We start from the raw sequence: 23,377 nt of genomic DNA on the forward strand, positions 1-23,377 counted from the left end.
GGTTTTAGGTTCTACCGATCAGTTCCTAGTGGATACAGGAGCGACACGTAGTGCATTGTCTAGGTACTTGGTTCCGGGGGCTCCCCCATCCGGCTCAATAGTTACATCGGTAGGGTTTGACGGTACACTCTCCCGAAGCCCTCTTTCACAGCCCCTTGCATTTAAAGTTGATTGCTTTTCTGCGCCTTGTCCGTTTCTGCTTGCTCCGTACACACCGGATAACATTATGGGCCTTGATATGTTAAAGTACTTTAGGGCCACAATCCGCTGTTCCCCTGAGGGTGTGAGGGTGATTTTAAATGACAACTACCCCCGATCTGGGCGGATGTGTACGATCTCAGAGGATGCGTTGTTGGCTACCCTCCCCCGAGCTTTATGGGCGACTTCGGACACAGATGTCGGACAAATGGTGATTCCTCCGGTCCACATTAGTGTCCAGGAGGGGGCGGTACTACCGCGCCTCCCACAGTATCGTATTTCCCAGGAGGGCGAGGAGGCTCTCATACAGATTGTGCAAGATTTGATCGCAGTAGGAGTAGTGGAAGAAGTTCCCTATAATATCTGTAACAGTCCGATTCTCCCTATTCTGAAAAAGGACACGGATGCAAAGGTCTATCGGTTCATAATTGATTTGAGGGAGGTAAACAAGATCGTGATACCTCAGTACCCGGTGGTTTCCGATATCACGACGTTGCTTACCTTGGTCCCGCCTACGGCGACCATGTTCTCGGTGATTGATTTGAAAAATGCCTTCTTTTCTATTCCCATTCACCCTGATAGCCGATTTCTTTTTGGGTTCACATTAAACAATAGATCTTATCGTTTTTGTAGAATTCCCCAGGGCTATACAGAAAGCCCTAGTATTTATAGTCAGGCTTTGAAGCGACAGTTGGACTCCTTTGCCTTACTCGAGGGGGTCGCCCTCATTCAATATGTCGATGACATCTTGTTGGCGGCTGACACCCTGGAGTTGTGTGAGAAGAGCACGTTAGCCTTACTTTCCTTTTTAGCATCCCACAATCACAAGGTCTCTAGGAAGAAATTGCAATTCTGTAGACCAAAGGTGACTTATTTGGGTCACCTTTTGTCTAAGGAGGGGCGTGCACTCACACCAGATCGTATCCAAGTAATTTTGGACACACCGAGGCCATCCACGCAGAAGGATGTGCGTGCATTTTTGGGTCTTGTTTCTTTTTGTAGACAGTGGATATTGGGGTTTTCACACATAGCTAAGCCATTACTAGCTCTCTTGACAAAAGACACGCCCATCCCGATCCCCTGGTCAGATGAGTGTGACGCTGCTTTTCAGCAATTGAGACAGGCCCTTTGTTCAGCACCAGTGTTAGGGACCCCTGATTATGCAAAACCCTTTTCGTTGTATGTGCATGAGAAAGATGGATGTGCATTATCAGTCTTAGTGCAGATGCATGGTGATAAGCAGCGCCCTTGTGCATACTTTTCGGCCGTACTTGATCCTGTCGCCCGAGCATTGCCAGGGTGTTTTCGCTCGGTTGCGGCGACAGCTGTGTCAATACGGCAGAGTGAAGGAATTGTGTTATCCCATAAACTGTTGGTGTTAGTTCCCCACGCTGTTGATGCCCTGCTTAATCAAACAAAGACGCAGCATTTGACCAGTGCCCGTTTAACGGGATATGAGTTGACGCTTTTAGCTCCTCATATTACGTTAAAAAGGTGCGTAACATTAAACCCGGCCACATTGTTGCCATATCCCGAGACCCAGCCTGAGGCACAGAAAGCGCATGATTGTATTCTTGTGACTGAGGAACAAACAAAGGGTCGTATTGATCTCCAGGATACGCCCTTTTCAGATGTAGATGGAGAGTTGTGGGTGGATGGATCATGCCTGAAGCTACCAAATGGTACGACTTCAGCAGCGTATGCAATTACCACGTTACAGACGATAGTGGAGACAGCACGCATACCACAGAAATCAGCTCAAGCAGCGGAACTGATAGCGTTAACACGAGCGTGTGAGCTCAGTACAGGATTGTGTGTGAATGTTTACACAGACAGCCGCTATGCCTTCGGAGTAGCGCACGATTTCGGCCTACTCTGGAAGGAGAGAGGGTTTCTAACGTCACATGGGGTACAGATAATGCATGGAGAGTTAGTCCACAATCTTTTAACTGCATTGACATACCCGAAGAGAATTGCCATTGTTAAGTGTAGTGCCCATAGGAAAGTAGTTGATAAGGTTGGAGAAGGGAATGCGTTGGCGGATCGAGTAGCACGGGAGACTGCGATGCAGCCCGGTACTACTGCCATGTATGTAGTGAAGTCACAGGTGGAGAGATGGCATGATGCGAAGGAGGAAGTGCGAGAAATACAAAAGACCGCTTCTGACAAAGAGCGGGAACAATGGGCTAGCGAAGGAGAACTGGATGACGAGGGTTGCTGGAGAAATAAGCAGATGGATAGATGGAAATTACCCACGGCTTTTGTACAACCTATGGTCCAGATGGCACATGGGCTAGCACATGTTGGAGCTTCCGCAATTGTGAAATTGCTTACCCAAGTCTGGGAGCATCCAGAGATTGCTAGCACGGCAAAGAGGGTGGTGCAGACCTGTATGATCTGTCTGAAGTATAACCCAGGGAAAGGCACGCGAACTCCAGCAGGAGGATTTGCGACGCCCACTGCACCCTTTGAGGTTCTGCAGATGGATTACATCCAGCTTGAGCGCTGTAACAATTTGAAGTATGTTCTAGTAGTGGTTTGCGCCTTCAGTAAATGGGTTGAGGCGTACCCTGCGAAAGACAATACTGCAATGACTACAGCGAAGCTATTGCTGAAAGAGTTTTTCCCCCGATACGGCGTCTGTAGACTTCTGTGGAGTGATAATGGCCCTCACTTTGTAGCGGATGTTATAAAGTATGTCTTGAAGGGCCTAGGCATCACCCAGAAGTTCCACGCCGTGTTCCACCCCCAGTCTGCAGGACTAGTCGAGAAGTATAATGGTACGCTGAAGCTTAAGATCGCCAAAATCCAAGCTTCAACATCTTTGACTTGGCCAGACGCCTTGCCACTGGCGTTATTGTCAATTAGGTCGGTGCCACACTCTCGAACCGGCCTTACACCCTATGAGATTGTATTTGGACGCCCAATGAATATTTGGGGTCCACCAAGGCCTAAGGCTGTGTATGATGTACCTTGTGTGATGATGAGTGATTATCTGGCACAGTTAACGGATAACTTGGTTTCTATTCATCAACAGGTCCGAGAGGCGCTCCCTGATCGGTCTACTGGCGAAGGACATGGTCTCCGGCCTGGAGATCATGTAATGATAAAGGTTTTCGACAGATCGAACAGTTTGGAGCCGAGATGGGTAGGACCTGAGCAAGTCCTTCTTGCAACGAGGACGGCAGTGCGAGTCTCGAACAGGAAGAATTGGATCCATTCCTTGCACTGTCGAAAGGTACCGCCCGGATTGGTGGAGTCTGCCGTGCTGACCGATCAACGAGACATCCTAGCAGCAGAGACAGGCCGTGCTGCAGAGCCAAACGACACTGAGGAGCTCTTTTCGGACCACACGACTTCTGGAGGAAGGCGATATCATCTGCGACCAAGGAAGTGAGATTTCCAGTACCGGGACATACTGTCAGAACGGCCCTTGGGTTAGTGAAACGGAGAGCCGATGAGGCAAGGGGGGGGGGGATCAGCCCTGCATTAGTGTAGCGACACCCGTCTTGGCCCGCTGGTGAAGAAATCAACCGCTGCCCAAGGGGAAGAGTTCTGACAGACCTTTTTAGTTTCAGGAAGATATCAGGGTATTGTTTCCTTTGACATGGAGAAGAAGAAAATTCTTTGTGCGTTGGGGTTCATGCTAACAGTAGCTATCGTTGGTATAACCACATGGTTTGTGGAGGAGGCAACTCCTGCTCGAGAGACGCTTGTATTGACGACTCCAGTGCCTGCGGAGCACTACTTTTATACATTGCCATATCAAGAGTTGAAGCATCGACAATCCTATTTGAATAACACTTTCATTCAGATGCTGCATCACACCCACGTTGCTACAAACGCTACGAACTGTTGGATATGTGGGATGATGCCAGCCCATCAGAAGAAAGGAGGTACGCCATTCATACCACTTCCTTTCTCTCACAATGGCTCTTGTAGAGCATGGTACACTTTGTTGTTTGCCACTCGGAAACCGACAGTGGGACGATTGCTTTTCAGACTTAATAAAGAATGCCATCAGGACAAGAATGGATATCCACAAGCGAATGGGACAATTTGGGAATGGGAAGAGTACCGACCGGACAATGAATCCATCCCCTATATCTTCACGAACACCAGAGACACTGTGGGGAAGGACAAATTCGTAATCCAAGTAGCACAAGCCCAAGCGGACCTGTGTGTCCAGAGTGTGGGTTTTATCCCTGTTGGTGTCAGTGATTGCATAACCGTGTTAAACATCGATGGGTTAAATAACAGTACCTTCCTAGCATCCCATAATACCTACTTTGTATGTGGAAATAAAGGTTATTACCGTTTGCCGGCTGGGTGGTCTGGGGTATGCTATGTATCATTCCTATTACCTCCTGTATTCTTAGCACCCGCGTCATATCATAAGGATTTAAAACTGTTGAATAATGTGACTGTAAATAGATATAAACGTACTCTATCAATTGATGAGGTGGATCAAACAGATACCAGCTTGCAACAGTATATTGATTTTAACTTAGGATTGTTCTTTTTTGTTGGAGCTGCTTTGAATAGTAGGAAGATCCGAAGATTAACGAGAGTGGTAGAAGCTGTGACTAATCAAACTGCTGCTGCTCTTGGGAATCTTACGGAAGAATTACAAATTACTAGGATTGTTGCATTGCAGAATCGTATGGTATTAGATGTAATGCTAGCTGATCGAGGAGGAGCCTGTAAAATTATTGGAAGTAGCTGCTGTGTGTTCATTCCTGATCATACGCCATCCGTTTATAACGCCATTAACAAGCTGCATAAAATAGCAGCTGAAATCCACACAGAAAACGGCACTTGGTCCTTTTCTGGATGGTTTTGGGCGTTGGTTACTGCCTGGGGTTGGAAGGTTCTAACTGGTCTCTGTATTATTGTAGCAATTCTGTTCCTTTTCTGTATGTGTATTCAATGTGGACCATTGTGCTGTTCCGTATGCATTTCATTCTGCATTCCAGATAAGAAAGCTATTGCCGATGTTGCCCGCCAGAAGGGGCTAGCTAAAGAGGTTAAAGGAATGATGATAATTGACATATACGATGATTATTCTTGGAAACCAGATGTCTTCAGTAAATGCTGAAAGGGTCGTCTGTTGTAAATTAAAGCAGAATGTGATTAAGCATTTACTGAAAACATTAATGCTTCCCTTTTATCGTGTTTTCCTCATTATGTTGGCCGAAGTCCGGACTCCATTTTGTATTGGCACGCTGCCACGTGTTCACCACGAGGAGAGTCCGACCTCTGTGTTAGTTGCTCTTGTAATCTGCCTAGTAACAGTTATAAATAGCTTTCTTGTCTATCTGGCGCATGCCCAGACTTGACCACATCTGTTATAATTAGCTTTGCTTGACCATGTGTTTTCGCGGGCCCAAGGAGTGTGTTAGCTCCGCCCATGTATTGATTCAGTATCGAGAATGACCCTAAATGGTAATGTTCTTCAACTTCTGTGGTATCCACCCACTCATGAGCCCCTCTGTTGTGTATAAAAGGGGACTGTGTACGCAAGTTCTGTGTGCTACTCCTTGCAATACTGAAGAGTGTTGTGTGGATTGTAGGACCACCCTTAAGGGTTAATAAACGTTGTTTTTGTACTTTGCAGTTTCCGTGCCAACTTCCTTATAGATTTCGTTACAGAAGAGCGAACCCTTGTCTCTTGCGGGCCTAGCTGGGGCTTGTATTCATCAGATGTACCGAACTGAATGTGTCTTAGGAATTTAGATGTTAACTTCAATACAGCCTTATCTGTCAATAAACCTATGTATTCATTAACATATCCTTTGAAGTCCCTTTGTGCTAAAATGCTCTGAGGTGGGTGAAAGATGGCAGTAAGTGCTGTACCAAACTGCACAAATAAAAATAATAAATACACTGGTTTTTCTATTTAGCGCTCCAAGTGTATTCTGGTAAAAGAAGTTATTACAACATTTTCCTTTGGGACAATATGTCTTTGCAAAACAATCTCAGTAGAATTGTGGTTGTAAGAAATTGATACAAACAGTGTACTGCAGCCTGATTTCCATTAATATGTTAACCATTTTTCATCAGACTTTTTCATTAATACTACTTATTTTGACATTTTCGCATGCATGGTAGACAATTTTTCGAAAATGTTCATAAAATCCAAGGCAATGAATCAATACCTTAAAATAGTCTTAACAGATCTAAGGAAGGTACCACAGTAGCATGTGATAATAAACACCTACGTTGATCTGGTGTGCATTTAGGGTCAGACTCTGGCTCCTTTTTTGTCTCAAGATGTCCTAAAACAAGACGGAGAGAAAATGTCACATTGAAAAATACTTGTTGATTGCATGCTGAAGGATGACATCCATGTCTATGGAGTAAACCATGGCTTCTTTAAAAAGAAAACTTCACATTTAAGCAGTTACACAAGCATCTCAACGTCACCGCCCAACCATCAGTATCCATCTGAGCCAAATTACCATTTGATTCTTTACCTTGTATGTTTGCAGCACGTCATATGCATAACAGAGAGACAGCCAGGCGGGTGTTGTGAACTAACAAGAGTTAAGAGTACTGCACTCACCATGAAGGTACATTTTTCCCAACTGGTTGGTATCCTGATGCCATAGGCATAGAAATGCTCAGAAAAGTCATAGTTTATGACAAGCACAGTTGAAGCAAAGAAGCTGTGCAGAATTGCCTGGCCAATGTCTTAACGTACAAAGGCAGATGGATCCAATGAATAATACTTGAATAATGCCTATGGGCCACCTTGCATGGCTGCCATACAAATCTCTGTAGTTGCTACATTCCACTTAGAAAACCACTAATGCTAACTTAGCTATACTGGAATAAGCGAGAAGTTTGAAGGAGGATGACCTCATCCAATGGCAAGAGCTCTGGATATAAACAAGAATATCCACCTGACAATAATATTCTTTACCATTTTTATTAACTGGGGTAAAACCACAATAGAGGACAAAAAGAAACAGAGAATACAACTTCCAGAAAGTAGTCGTGCTTTACAAATGCATTCAGTTTAATGCCAACATATGTGTCATGTAGACCTTTCTCAGCTGTTGAAGGAGAAGATTTTAGTTAGACGACTGAAGAATTCTTTCCTTGTGTAGATGGTCTTTCTGAGTAAAGGGGGACTGTTCTCGGTACCACTTAGTCTTGAAAAGAAAACTAAATAACGATTGAACTGACTTTGTGTGAGACAGCAAGGAGGCATTTGGGCTTCAGAGCTTCCATTGTGACCAGGGGACTCGTTTTCCCAGCCGGATATGCGCCAGCAGGCACGCTTGCTAAGGGGAGGCCCAAGGAGGCATGGCCCATCATCACTGTCAAAGCGCACCTGGCAATCCTGCAGCATGGGACTTTGTGAGAGACAGCAACAAGGCATTTGGGCTTCAGACCTTCCACTGTGACCAAGGGACTGGTTTTCCTGGCCAGATAAGTGCCAGAAGGCGTGCTTGGTGAGTGGAGGTCCATGGAGGTGGGGCCCATCATCGCGCTCATAGCGCACCTGGCAATCCCGCAGCGCAGGATACATGCGGGTTGCGCCTGGGCCAAGACAGGCCCGTCTGTGCCCGGACAAGCTGTGCTTGCCCTACCCCCCTTTCTCCTGCTCCCCCTCAGGCACTGTCGTTTTACTATTACTCTGCTTGCATTTTCAGTGGGGATATATGCGCAATAGGAATAAGCACAAACCGATGACGCCCCCCTCCCCTCCAGCCACAGGTTCTACCCTGTTCGGTTTCTTAAAGCAGGCAGTAGTGGTCATTTCGAAGGAGACTAAGCTGGCAGACCACCGCCTGTCACTTTCTTCTCCTCCCGGCGTGGCCCCCAGTCCAGCGACAGCCCCTGTCAGCGCCCAAAACAGTGGTGCCTGTGGTTTTCTGAGTGCCTCCCCCATGATGCCAAGCCCAGAGGCAGCTGAGGTAATGACTGTTGATGCCTCCCCATTAGTACCGATGCCAGGAGGTGCGCCTAGTATCCAACTTAATGGCATAGCAGCCAGGGGCCTGTCAGGCAAAAGGAAGACAGCATCTACTGGCTCGAAACCAAAGAGGCCCAGTGTATCCAATCTTACCCCGGAGTCTGTCAAGGGGCCAGCTGCGGAGGACATACTCCTGGAGAAAATAACTATCTTTCACTGCGACCTCAAGGTCTCCATTTTAAGTAAACTTGATCCCATGTATGCCTGCCTTGGGGCCATTGAAGCCAAGTTAAGCTGCTTAACACCTCACTTAGCTGCCAATCAATCTATTGCCACCAATGGAGGAGGGCAAAGGGGTAGGGTCAGTACACAACCATGCTGCCCCTGGGGGTTACTGCTTCACCTGCTGCGGTCATTCATCGTACATCTGCTCCCTCTCCAGCACCTCCTGCACCTTTACTTGCATCAAAGGGCACGCACATAGGAGGCTCAAACGCCCCCCCAAACCACCCCACCCCAGAGTATCGCCCGGCAACCCCACATCAAGAAGGCTCCTGTCTATAAAAACGCATCCCACTGTGATTTGCCTCCAGCAGCCTGCCCATATGTAATTATCCTAGCTGAAGTCCCAGGGATGTGCCCTGAAGCCAAGGTATCTGCAGTAGAACTAATCAACAAGACTGCACCCTGCGTACACGGAAATGTTGGATGTAGGGGCAACATTTCCCCACAGATACATATGGCAAGGAGAGTGGGGTGGGTGGGGAAGATGCACAAATATTTAAATGGAGATTGCATTATTGTTACTTTTAGGAATCCTATGGTTGCCAGTGATTTCATTCGGGCCTCCAAGTAAGGGCTTATCATTCATGGAAAAGTCAAGATACTCCCCCTGGACTATTTTTATAGAGACCTGGCCAGGAGCCCCTCTGGGAGAGAGAGACCTACCCTATCCAAATCTGTGCAGCCATCTCTATTTAGCATACTGGTGCAAAATCGTTTCTCTCTTCTAGATGATGTCAGATAATGATTGACTGACTCTCAATATTGTGAATGAGTGCTGGCCTATCGAGGAATCGGGAAGAAATGAATCCTCACCAGAACACTGTCCTAGATCTTTGCATGAACTGCTTGTTAATGGGGGTCAGCTTTTGAACAACTTCCATAAACTCCCTCTGGAAACGTAAAAGGGAAATCCTGTGATGCCAGTTATAGGTGCCCACATCACCAAGGTTATTTTTTTGGAACATTGCGGAGTTAGGCAGCAAAATGAACAGCAAGAGGTGGGTTAACTTTATTTTCAGGTAGAGCTAGGTCTGGGCTAAGGGCTTGGATCACAGTCACCCCGGATTGTAGAATTCATGTAATCCCGCCGCCTGTATTTTACTGCAAGCACTCCTTTTTACATGGTCTAATGATACGGATATTGATCTTAAACATTTTTATAATGGTTTCCTTGTGCATGGTAATTTAACAAATTTTAATATGGTATATGATTTTATTGTGGACCTGGAAGTCAAAATTGCTTATTTGCACAAAGTCTATGACATTATTTTAGGTCAGGATTTTAATGGCAAATTAGGGATGACAAAGTGGGAAGGTGACTGAAAACAACAAGAGAGAGAGGGTTAAGCCATACTCTTAGTCCCCCTGTATCATGAGAAATAACAACAAAAGAGTGTGAAAATGAGAAAAACAAATGAACAGTAATTCTCCTAGAAAAAGGAAAAAGTGCCAAGAAGCAGATCAATCAGATATGAAAAATAGAACCCTCACTCACCAACATAGTTGGTGACATGCTTCATCATAGGGTTCCACCAGGGGTGCCTTCTGCACCTCCGGTGTGCTTCGACGCTTTGTTAGGGCGGAGCATAAAAATCAGACTAGAGAATTTTAAGTGACTAATAAGTGCAAAAAAAGAGAAAATATTTAAAAGGTCAAGATTCGTCCACAGGTAAATTTAATAGTGACGAAACCTGAACACATTAAAAACAGTGAAGGATGATTGATACTGACATTGAATTGGTCAGATGCATCCTATGTTGGTCGACATGTTTCAGCTTATAGTTGTCTCTTACAAAGCTTTCTTAAGGACCTAATGAAAAAATAAAAATGGCACCTTGGCGGTATAAGCTTACTAAAGCTTACCCTAACCTCAGGTGCAAAAAAACCGATACACTCACGGTTTCAATACAGGCCTTCCACAACTCCGAAAGGACCTCAGGATATCTGTAAAAAAATACATATGTTGTATCAACGTATATATTAATCTAAAGATTATTGTAACCAAATTCAGATTGAATGCAATACATGGCACAGAAAATAGTTTGACAATGTGGTCCATACAATTGTGTGACCATCACTAATGTTCAGCAACTCTCAGTTTTGATCGAGAGCAACGGGTAACATTTGTTCTATTTAATTGTTTGTTTTAAATCATGCCAAAAAAAATACTCAATTGAACCATTAGACCAACGAGCCGGCATGGAATACTATTACGAAATATGTGTAAATCACGTTTAAGCTTGGCACTATTAGCAAAATCATGTTGCAAAGACAGGAAAACAACAGGCGCTTGTTTTGTTCTTGTTTTCGGAGACTTCCCGGTTCCATCCTTGAGCGTTCTGGAGTATGAAGATGGTGAGTTTTGCAGGGATTCTGGTCAGCACATTGTCTGTTCTCATTTCGTTGTTGAATCCTGGCATGAATGTGGACTAAATACTTGGGGCCAAAATTATATTTCAGCAGACAGCCCGTTGTTACACAAGGGAGACAGAGTAGATTACTTCATCCCTCTGGTGAAGGGACCGCCCGCCGAATATATAAATTACCAGATGGTCTTGCAAGGATGTTATTTTAAGGTAAGCTATGAAGATCACGTGTGCCAGAAGGCTCTGAAACCACCATGCTTAAGTCTGCATTCTCAATTGTATGCAAGTAATCATTTGCTTTCATCTCTTATAGAGGATTTTCCCTTTCGGGAAAAGTATCCAACAGAGCTCCCATAAACTGAAATGATGTATAAACTTAGTGTTTTAGCATGTTGGCTAAGTCTAGCTGTACACCATGCAAATGTGGATGGGAAGCCATTAGATGTAGCACCTTAGTGTTTATCTTTTGAGTTTATAACATATGGGAGGTACTTATACTGATTCTTTTCACCTACACAGTAGCCTAGAGCAGTTGTAGAATCCATCTCTTTTTGATGAGTATTTAAAAGCATCCTATAGGTCTAAACATGATAACCAGAACACCTGATACAATTCCTCCCACTTTTTAGCTACTGTTGGAATAGGAAATGAGTCGACCAAAAGAACATGCTCCAGATCTTAAGGATATTATGTCTCAGTCTTGTTTTTTTTAAATTTAAATGAAGTGTTAGGAATAAAATTCCTAACGTATATATTGTTAGAAACCAATGTAATACTACCAACGGTAGAAGTTTCTATGTCTACTGCAAAACCCCCTGCCAGTTTTGGGGAGAATGCAGGGAGAGAAGCAAAAAAATCCAGGTGTGATCAGTTAGTCCTTGGTGATTTGACAGCATCCTTCATGAAAGTGGGGTATGTATTTTTCCCATCAAATGGGTTCTATAATACCGGGTTGATGATTAATGAAGGGGATGCAGTTCCATGGCTTATTAACATTTTCTTGACTAAAGTATTCAAAAATAATTCAGTTAGAATATATTCCATAACCAAAGCAATCATTGATTTTGCTATCTATATTAAATCTATACTCCCCGAAATTTGTCAGTATCTAACCCTTTGCTGATATGGGCGGTGCTGCTGAGTCCTTGTGGGCAGCATGGGGCCCAGCAGAAATCAAGAAACATTACAATGATCAAAAATATAGAGCAATGAAGGAAATGGTTACTTATCCTGTAAGCATCTGTTCTTAGAGTGTAGTGCTGTACATTCACATGCTCTGCATACTCCTGCCAACTGCTGTTGGGCATGGACGTTTGCAATTTGTTTTTCTTCAAATAATTTTCTTGAGTCACAAGGTATATGGAATTTCTTCTTTATATGTGCATTGCGCATGGGCACTCCATTTTACATTGTTTTTAGTCTACCAGGTGAGAGTTGTATGGAGTGTTAGAAGAAAGGGGTGTACTTGTGCATTGCTAAATGAGTAAGTATAAAAGTGAAAGAAGGAAAGCGATCTGCATCCGGGGCCACATGCACCCATGGAGGAGAGTGGGCAAATGTAAATCTACAGCACTACAGGCTATGAACAGAGGTTACAGGTTAAGGAACATTTTCCATCTGAAGCATGTGAAGGTGTAGATGCACATGCTCTGCATAGATTTAAAGCAGTTCCTCCGTTTAGGTGGTTATGGAGTGCACCAAATCCTTATTAGGTGTTAGAGGCTTGAAGCTGTGCCCACAACCAAGCGGTGAAAAGTCTGTCGATCCTCCGTATCATGGCGGTCTCAGTAGCGAGTCAGAAGTAGTAATCAGTGCCAGAGGAAAACGGTGACTGGTGGAAGAAAGCATCGAGGAGCGCCTCCATGCTCAAGCTCGGGTCGTCACGTTAGAACCAGACAGTGGAAAAAATAAATATAAAATGGAGTTGATGCCCACACACAATGTACACATAAGGAGGACTCGCCATATACCTCGTGACTCGAGAGAATTAAAAAAAGAAAAACAAGTTGCAAAAGTCTGAGCCCATCACTAGATGGCATAGAGTATGAGGAGCATGTGCATTTACAGCAACACATGATACGAATATAAGGTTTAAGAGAAAGGTTGTGGTTTGAGAGTTCTAGAGAATGGATGAGAAAAACTAATGTGGAATTCTGACTGCAAAATTCTCCCAATGAAAAAACAGAGGGTTTGATGAAAGAGAGAACTTTAAGCTTTATTGTTGGTTGCAGGAAGGACAAGTGACCACATAATCAGTGGAAAATAGTGTAATTAACAACACTGACTGCTGGACACTGTCCTGGTATCCCTCTTCTCTTTTTTTCCTTACTCTTGTGCTTTTTGTTTTGCAAAGCATGAGGCGCATTCAAAAAATAAAACTTATTACCAAGTCTCCATATTGATGAGAAAGAAGCCCATATCCCAATCACACAATAGTACCTGGACCCTTAGATACTGGGACTATCCTCCAACTGAAGGATATGGCACAAGGTCATCAAACGTACAAGACAATTAGAGTTAAGGAGCTTGCTCTAACGCAGAGTGCTCTGGGTGTGGTTAGTAGCATTCTGAGGTCAAAGCACCCCCTCCTTAGCATTCACTCCTCCCCATAGTATTTTAATAACCCCATCAATCATGAACAGTAAGTAGACACCACACATACCTAAATTTGCAACAAGGGACTTATCTACTCACAGGTGAGGGAGCCTGGAGCCTCTTTTTCATGAAAGGGCAGTTGAGGGCCAAAGAAAAAGGGCACAGAGAGGCACTACAGTGCTCAGTCTCAAAGCCCTATGAGTCAGAAGTGACAGGAGGAATCCTACCCCAAAGTCTCCTACATTACTAGTCGTACTTTTGTCAGACGTTTGATCTTGAGTGACCTTGCCTGGATTCCTGTACAAAATGGGCAGAAACTCAACAGATAGAAATCCCCTAAACAGAACTTGCACGTCTTGTGTGCATCAGCCATTGAGAACAAGCCAACGCACTACATATATTGCTTAACGGTATAGAGGAGATAAGGGGAGACACAGAAACCCGTATAAGACAAGCCAAAAAAGAGAATTATGAAGAAAAGCCATTCCCTAATTCCTATCAAGAAATGAAAAAAGCAAAAACTAAAGGGGGACAGTTGGTGGCACATGGGCAAGTGAAGGGGTATAAGTGAAAAGGAAGGCTTATCTGGACCACTAGAATTTGTTTTAGAAAGACAGCATCTTATTAAAGATGCCTTTTTCGGATGTGTCTAATATGCAGGAGATTCATTGTGAAAGAAAGAGAACAAGAATAAGAATAATAACAAGAAAACTTGATATGACTGAGAATTTCAATGTACCGACTTACGCATCCTAAATGATGAGGCTCTTGGTGGAATACTGCAGCTTTGGAATACCCTGCTGCTATCCATAATGGCAATGGGTGCCATATCAAAAATGTCTGTTTTGCCTCACTGCATATATTTGTTGCAGAACTCCATATCCCCACTGGCACACATCACATTCAGGATGCTACACAGCCTCATAATATCCTTTGGGCTGGTGTGAGAAGTAGGGTGTCGCTGGGAATAATGAAACTGGACTTGGTAGATGGAGAACTGGGCATACTAGATCTTCAGCTATACTTTACTGCTGCTAAACCTCCAGCATGTGGCTAAGTGGTTTACCAAGACAGACAAGTGGGGGGAAAAAAGGCTACTGAGGGAAACGCATGGTGGGGTATTCTTAGGGATATACTGAATTGTTATACCTATGTTATAAGGAAGACAGTGGGAGATAGCTGTAAAAGGAATTATTGAAAAATCACAATTTTCAAAGACATGGACATATGGGACTTTTAGCCATTCAAACATACAATTTGAGACATGTTTCTACCACACAGGCGGGAGAGAAAATGTAACACGCTTGGAGACCTTTATCCGGAAGAGCTCTTCATCACATTCACAGAGGCGCAGGAGCACCTTGATGTTGGTCAATTCCTACAATATGCAACAATTGCAAGAACAGTTGGGAAGCCTGTGGACCCTACAGCCTATTTTGAACCTAGGACGGGGCACAGATTGATTTGCTTAATATACAAAGACCTAAAGCCTAATAGAACAACTGACCTCAAAAGCCAAGCAGCTGTGGGAGGTTGACATATAATAATGGATATTGGAGATGCACTTTAATTACAAGCAACGTATATGTATGACCCAGAGAAAACTGAAAAACGTGCATCCTTCAAAATCCTCTAATAACTTCAATTGTGGGATGGCCGCCATTGTGCATCTTCAATAGCACAGTGAGTGCGCACATGCCGGCAAGCAGACATCGCCAGCCTGAACCCAGCAAATTCATCAGTAGACATTAAAACTGTCAAATTGCTTTGAACTGCAGCAAGCAAACTGGACCAATTGTACTATTACTGAAGCACTTTCCTCTTAAACACCAAAAACTCCGCCCTCCGCACCGGCCGCCATTACTGTCTGCATATAAGAGACCAGCTAAACGGGTCACATTACTGGAACAGATTTTTTTTTTTTTTGGGACTGCACATGGCACATCTCGAGCAAGAAAACCCGCCCACTGTCCATCTCAGCTTAGCCCACTGCTGCGCTTTAAGTTCTTTGTTACGTGGCATTTGAATACTGCTTCAGCGTCTTAGTCAAGTCGGACCCCCTTTTTGCCCTCTCTGCTGCTTCAGCTATTTTTAAAGAACTTTGTCCACCGTTTTTTAAACGTTTTAAAGAATTTTGTCCACCTTCCTTAGTTATTTTTCATGCTCTGTTCTGTATAAGGCCTCTTTCTAGGTCTCGCCTGAGCCAGCGCTTAAGCGCTGCTCTCGCGAGAGCTTTTGGAAACAGGGGGATTTGGAAGTGCAAACTAGTGCTTGCAGGCCTCCAAATACAGTGCATGTGCGCCGGGCGCGCGCACCATTTGGCAGCCTGCGTGATCATTTCGCGGCCGCTTTGATGTTCTCAGTGAGCCGCGCGGCCACTGAGAACATGAAAGCGGCCGCGAAATGATCACCATTTGCCAGCCTGAATGTCTCCACCTCCCCCCCCCCTTCCCCCCCCTGTGTCTCTTCAGGAGCCGGAATGGTCGGGCTTAAAGGCTGCCTTTTTTAAAGCACCGTTCCTGAATGGAGGTACATAATATATTCTGCATAGTACAGAATAGCACCTCAGCACTATATTATTTTCTTTGCTACGGCGTGAGAATTACTCAGATGTGGAGCTGCAAATGGATTGCCCTTCAAAAACCTCAGCGAGAAGTGTAGCCCTTAAACCATTCTGCGCAAAGTCTGAAAACAAATCAGGAACTTCCACTTATTTCTTCCATGCTTCTCTCCCTATAGTTGCTGCTGCCACTAGTTGGACCTGCCTTTGAGCCCTCATTAATCCCTCCACTTTACTGTTGTTGACCTTCGCTGCTCACTGCTGCATCTAGGCACTTTCTTTAAGCCTCTCTCCAACTCCACTGTTGCCCCCCCACTCTACTGTTGCCCCCATGTCCTTTTTGGTGTGTCTGTTAGCTGCAGTTTCCTGCAAGCCCCTTATTTACCAAAGAGACAAATGCTGTGGAGCACTTTAAATATTTTTTTTATGTACTGCTCCAAGATGATCATCCTCCGTCTTGATAATGTAAATTAAAACAAACAACTGTTGCCTCCTTGACATATGCATGTGCGGTGCCTCTCGGCTCATGCTTAATGGCGTCTGCGTGTCTTTGCAGCATTGCTTGGTTTGCTTTTTTGGATGAGCCGTACGGCATTCTCAGAAAGCAATTTTTTTTATTTTTTTTTTACTTTTTTTGCCGAAGCTAAACAGCAATAGCGGCAATATGTCTGCATTGACAGACAAAATGTGCCAGTACTTTTTTTTCGTGGGGGGTGGGAGGATTATTTTTTTACGACGCGTGCTTACCTCGAGAGGGTGAAAAAGGAACTGGAATTAGTAACAAGCATTTGCAATGCATTAGGTCTCGCATTTACGCGAGTTTGAGCTATTGACATTGCAAATAACAATGCCTATTGGCATTGTCATTTACAATGCCAATAGCTTTAACTCGTGTAACTGCGAGACCTAATGCATTGCAAATGCTTGTTACTAATTCCAGTTCCTTTTTCTTCTTTTTGTTCTGTTTGTTGCTTAATCTCTCTCCTTTGGAGCCTGCTGCAAAAGAGGCATTAAGACCTATCAGAACTAGCGTCATTGGCATCTGTGATATCTATACATGGTTTCATCTGTATTTTTTTTTTTTTAAATCTTTTTGTAAAGGTTTTATTAAGAATACAATAAATTTCTACAGATTGTGAAGCAGTAATGGGGTATTGGTAAGTGGTGGTGAGAAAGCTCAGTAGGGTCACAGGCCCCAGGGTAAAGGGCTTCAGTTTACAAGTGCCTTTTGGGAAATTTTAAAAAACAAGAAGAAAGATAAATATACATTTGCGATACTGGGACTAGTATTAGCGAAGAGACCACGGGCAGTTCCTGGTGATGGGCGGAGGACCTCCGCCCCTCTCAGTTTTAAGGCTTTAAGGATGGTAATTGCAAAAGACAATTACCATCCACATTTCCATTAATTTATAGTGCTCTGGCCTGCCTAGAATGATGCTTGCGGCTCGCCAGGCAGTTTTTAGGTCTCGCCTGACCCAGCGCATGCGCTGGTCTGGCGAGACATTTTGTGAGGGCTCCAAAAAGTGCTACCAGGCCAGCCTAGAGCTACAGTCCATGTGCGCGGGCGTCGCGCTTTACCGCGATTACTTACACTTTCGCGGCCGCTTTGATGTTTGATCGCGATCACTTTCGCGTCCGCACGGCCGCTTTGCATAGGCAAAAACGGTGAGACATGACGACAGAGGAGCAAAAAATGTTGTTAATGCAGACAAGTACTTAGTGGGACGTACATGAGAATACGAACCCACCTATATAGAGAGGCTAAAACATAACAGCCACCGTCTGTTTTGTCGACAAGAAAAATATTGCTTAAGAAACCCCGCGGGTGAAGGTCGGCGGGAACTATCGCCCCCTTGGATAGAAGAGAGGAAACTTCCTCGTCTACCAGAGCGGAGTCGTGGAGGGAGAACAAGAGGGGACGCGGCCTGGTGCGTTGGGTAGGAGTCCCCTGATACTCTATTCGAAAACCTTGAATGGTTTGAAGAACCCAAGGATCCCTCGTGACAGAAATCCACGCCTGGAAAAAATTCCCCAGCCGCCCCCTATTTTTAGAAGGGAAGAAGGGAGTAAACTCGCCGTTGGAAGAGGTAGCAGCTCCTCGGTAGCCTCGGCCTTTGCCACGCTTGCCTCTCGTGGGGTAGAAGTTGCCGAAGCGGCTTTGATCCTGGTACTGTCCTTTAGCGGGGCCTTGCCCACGTGGCTGGTTGTTGGAACCACGGCCGGACGAGCGGCCCCTGCCTCGACCGGCCCCCCGGAAAACCAGAGGGAAGACCTTTCGAATAGTCGACTGGGCCCTATCCAAGGAAGTAAACGTGTTGACAAATTTCCCCAATTCCTTCACGAAGGGCTCCCCAAACAGGCCCCCCTGGGCCACTGCACCGGCTTCAGTATCCGCAATGTCCCCCAGTCTGGGGTCCACCTTAATCAGAAGAGAGCGCCGTCGTTCAGTTGAAATCGCACAGTTCGCGTTGCCCAGGAACACAATGGCTCTCTGGGCCCAGCCCGACAAGGATTCCAGGGAAATGAGGGAACCAGATGCTTTCGCCTCCTTCGCCATGTCGAGGATCTTAGTTAACGGGCCAAGGACATCCAGGAGTTTGTCTTGGCAGGACCGCCAGGACCTATCGATCCCCTTCTTGGGATCACGCATGAACTTTTGTAAGAAAGTCGCCATGCGGGAGTCAATTTCAGGGGTCAACACTACTTTGCCCTCCAAGGAGGGGCAAGGGCACTCAGCCCTTAAACAACTACGAGCCTCCCTCTCAAGGGGTCTCCGAATACGCATAGCCACGTACTCAGCCACCTTGTCAGCTGGAGCCCAGTCAGAGGAACGAGGATGAACGATGTCATCAGGATCGAACATATCCGAGGTGGCCGGGACAGTAGAGGGGTCATGAGGGTTGGAAGGACCTAGCCCGGGATCAGTCGAACCAGAGGGTTGGGGAACCGGCAGAGATTGCCCCAGAGGCAGAAGAGGTTGCGATGCCAGGAAAGCCTGCTTAAGCCTGTCAAAGGCGGAAGGGTCCATACCTGTGTCGCGTGAAAGTTTAGCTGGGGGGGGGGAGAAACCCCCAAGGGCGCGGGGGGGGGGGGGGGGATTTGCAGGGGGGGGGGACCCCCGGAAGATTCACAAAGCGCACTAGCGCCTGATCAATGCGCTGGTTAAGACGGTCCTCTAAGGGTGCCATAGCTTCCCCCACAGCGCGGTAAATTGGGGTGTCCACCGCCTCATAAAACTCCTCATCCCACTGGAGGTCGGTCAGGGCATCATCCCCTCCATGGGAATCATCATCGTACTCAAATTCCATGATGATGATTAGGATACACAGCCTAGAAGGTACGTATACAAAAGGTCTGGGTTTCAGACGCCAAGAAATCCCACCACAGAATATAAGGCTGGGAGACAGCCAGCAGATGGGCGAGGTAACTCGTAATTAGCAACAGTGGGGGGTGGAGGCCCATGGCACCAAAGTCTGGCAATGCAAAGATACAGAAAGGTTTGTGGACAATACTGGCCTGGGCAGGTGCCCCAAAGCGTGAAACACGCAGTGCAGTACAGACCCAACCGGGCGTTTATTTGAAATTGAAATACAGACTCCACCCGATGCTATTTCTGAGTGGAGCGTAAGCGCTGTACAACGAGCGGAAGTCTCGAAATAGTCGATAGAGACTTCACGCTTGCGTAACGCCTCAGGCCAGATTCCCTCTACGGTGCGTCACACAGACCCTTCGGGGTTTAAAAAGTTCGTGCCGCAGTAACGTCCACCGCGCCCCCTGACGGGTGGAGGAACCAGGGACACCAGACAGGCCGCGTAGGAGATCGGCTCCCGCGGTCTCAACAATCGGGCGGGCACCCGCCGGCAAATATATAACTAATACCGAAATCAGCTGGGGGGGGGACAACACGCACAGCTGACAAGGACCGAAACAGGCTCCACACGTTTCCGAGCCGAAATCTCGTCAAAAAAAATAAATAAATACATTTAGTCAGCTTCCTCACGTCAGAGAAACGAAGTCACTCGCAATAAACCAACAAACTCCATAATATCATTCACAGACAAATAGCTCCATAACGTTATGACCATATGTAGTACAGCACATCGTTATACCACAGATAAACACATAAGTAAAGAAAACACTTAGCTCGGCTGCTGAGCAGCGAAGAAAGAGGAGGAAAGACCAGTGAGGGCAGACTATCTGTGTGCTGGAGGACCCCTATTGGTGGACTGTGGACAGTGCTGATTGGTTCTTTTGTTTGACTACAGTTTTCCCAGGGTTTGATGGGAAATGTAGTCTGTTTTACTATTGGCTGCTGTGTAATAAAGTGAGTAATAGAAGGCATAATCCTCGCCTCCAGTCCTGACATAGAATTCATTCTTTTGCATAGACTGTATAGCAGTGCTCTCCCTTAGCGGTGGTCACCTGTATCTGTTGCACTGGTCTGAAAAAGTGTTTTAAGAACAGCCTGGCCTACAGAAGCCTGTTGATTTGCCTGCACTTCTACACAATAGTGTTTGGTGAAGGTGTGTGGCGTAGTCCATGTTGCTGCCTTACAAATGTCATCCAAGGGAATGTTCCCAAAGAATGCCATGGTGTTTAATGCGCTCTAGGGGGAATTGGTAATGTGCGTTTTGCCTTCTGGTAGCATATCTGAATGCATTTGACTATTCACCTGGCAATTCCAGCTTTGGAGATGGGGTTTCCTTTATGAGGTGGAGAGAAAGCTACAAACAGTTGGTTTGTCTTTCTAAAGGTTTAGTTCCGTCAATGTAATAAAGTATAGCTCTTTTAACATCAAGTGTGTGAAGAGCCCTCTCTGCTATGGAATCTGGGTTTGGGAAAAAAACGGGTAACTCTACAGATTGATTAAGATGAAAAGCAGAGTTTACTTTGGGAAGGAATTTTGGATTTGTTCTAAGAACCACATTGTTACGATGTATTTGTAAGAATGGTTCTTGTATGGTTAAAGCCTGGATCTCACTTACTCTCCTGAGAGAGGTGATTGTGACAAGGAAAGCTACTTTCCATGTAAGGAACTGCAGTTCGCATTTGTATAGAGGTTCAAATGGAGGACCCATGAGCCTAGTAAGGACAATATTTAAATTCCACACCAAAGAGTGTGATATTGTGGGAGCAATTATTCTTTTAAGGCCTTCCATGAACGCTTTGATAGCGGGTACCCTAAACAATGATAAAAGTCATCTGTTTTGCAGGTAAGCAGCAAGGGCAGCAAGATGTAATCATATGGATGTGTATGCTATATTACATCTTTGTAGATGCAGCACATAGCAAATAATATTCTGAATTGAAGTATCTAGCGGGTCAATGTTATTGCAGTAAATGACAAATCTTTTCCATTTGGCTGCATAGCAAGCTCTAGTAGTAGGGCATCTGGCTTTTTTTAATAATGTTCATACAGTCCGGTGGGAGGTTGAGGTAACCGAAATCAAGGACTTCAGGAGCCAGATTCAGTTGAGTTGGATCTGGATGATGTATCTCTCCATGGTCCTGTGTAAGCAGCTTTGGGGAGAGCCATAACTTTTGGTGTGGAACTACTGAGAGTTCTAGGAGTGTTGTGAATCGTAGTTGCCGGGCCCATGTTGGAACAACTAAGATCATCTTGAGAGACTGTTTGAGCTTACGTATTACTAGCGGAATGAGTGGGAGCGGCGGAACAGCGTACGCAAATCTGTCTGACCAGTTCATCCATATTGCATAGCCCTTGGACAACGGGTGTGGAAACCTGGCGGCGAAGTTCGGGCATTTTGCGTTTGCATGTGTGGTGAACAGATCTATGTCTGGGTGGCCCCACATTTTGAAAAATGTTTGAAGAACTTGAGGATGAAGTTCCCATTCGTGTATCTGCTGTGTCTGACGACTTAGCAGATCCGCAATCTGATTGTGTACTCCTGGGAGATGTTCTGCCAGAAGATGTATGTTTTGCGGAATGGCCCATCTCCATATGCTTTGCGCTAGTTGAGAAAGTTGCAAAGAATGTGTTCCTCCTGATTTCTGTATATAATACATTGCTGTCATACTGTCCATGTGGACAAGGACAGTCTTGTTGATGAGATGTCATTGGAATGATTTTAATGCTAGAAAAATTGCCAGTAATTCTAGGTGATTGATGTGGAGCATTTTTTGTTGAGTAGTCCATCTGCCCTGAATTGTGTGGTTTAGGAGATGGGCTCTCCAGCCAGTGAGTGATGCGTCTGCTGTTAGCACTATCTGTGGAACTGGGTCTAGGAACGGCCGCCCTCTGGAAAGGTTTTGTGTGTTCCACCACTGCAGAGAGCGATGTGTGTGGCTGTCCACCAACACCAGATCTGAAAGCTGACCTTGAGCCTGGTTCCACTGACGTGCTAAGCATTCCTGTAAAGGGCGCATCTGATGTCTTGCATAAGGTACTATGGAAATGCAAGAGGCCATCATTTCTATGAGCTACATAAACCCTCGAGCTGGTAGGGAGTGTTGGGGTTGGACTTTTGTGATCAGGGTCTGCATACTGACTATCCTGGCTAGGTTAGGGTATGCAAGAGCTTTGGAAGTGTCTATTGTGGCCCCTAGATACTGATGTAGGTAAGAGGGCTGGAGATGTGACTTGGTGAGGTTTATTGTGAACCCCAAGTCGTGGAGCAGCTGAATTGTTTGGTAAGTGTGGTGAACACACTGGCTGTGTGACTTGGCTTTTATCAGCCAGTCGTCCAGGTATGGAAATACATGAATCTGTTGTCTCTCGCAGTGTGCGGCTACTACTGCAAGACACTTTGTGAAAACCCTGGGTGCTGTGGTTACTCCGAATGGGAGAACCTTGAACTGATAGTGCTGGCCGTCCAATGTAAACCTTAGATATTTCCTGTGAGCAGGGTGTATAGGAATATGGAATTAGGCCTCCTTGAGATCTAAAGTGGCAAGGAAGTCACCTTGTTGAAGAGTGATCATGTGAAAGTTATCTGACTGTATGTAGAAATTGAGAGGACTAAGGTCCAGTATTGGTTTAAGAGTACCGTCCTTTTTGGGGATTAGAAAGTACAGGGAGTAATTCCCTGTCCCTTGATGCTGTAGGGGAACTGGTTCTATTGCATGCTATTGAAGCAGTGAGAGAACTTACTGGATAATTTGTCTTACCCACCTGTCTGTAGTGATGGAGTTCCAGAAAGGTAGGAACTGTGAGAGTCTTCCTCTGACCGGAGTGGAATGGTCTGGAGGGATCGGAGGGAAGTCATTGTTTGATAGTGGGGGAGGTACGATTGTTGTTACCTCGGCCTCTCCCTTTGTTATTATTTCCCCTGTACCCACCTCTGAAATATCCCTTGTTGGGGGATGTTTGTGTGGGGCTTTTGTAGGAAGAGGAAGCAGTGTCTGCGCTGATGTTTTTGGATGCACCCCTATAAAAGAAGCGACAAAAGGAGCTTCGTGTTGATGGAGACTGTAATGCTCCCATAGATT

The 23,377-nt window shown here is 45.4% G+C and overlaps 1 protein-coding gene across 1 annotated transcript in view; it reads right to left on the reverse strand.

Annotated features, from left to right (window-relative positions):
* The window catches only part of TRIM25 (tripartite motif containing 25), a 453,236-nt gene that overhangs the window by 119,153 nt on the left and 310,706 nt on the right, over window positions 1-23,377 (reverse strand). Inside the window, exon 8 of the mRNA XM_085617183.1 lies at window positions 6,420-6,476. Coding sequence (XP_085473309.1) covers window positions 6,420-6,476 — 57 coding nt within the window. The remainder of the gene's footprint in view (window positions 1-6,419; window positions 6,477-23,377) is intronic.

The sequence above is a fragment of the Triturus cristatus genome, chromosome 7 (assembly GCF_964204655.1).
Source record: "Triturus cristatus chromosome 7, aTriCri1.1, whole genome shotgun sequence".
NCBI classification, from domain to species: Eukaryota; Metazoa; Chordata; class Amphibia; order Caudata; family Salamandridae; genus Triturus; species Triturus cristatus.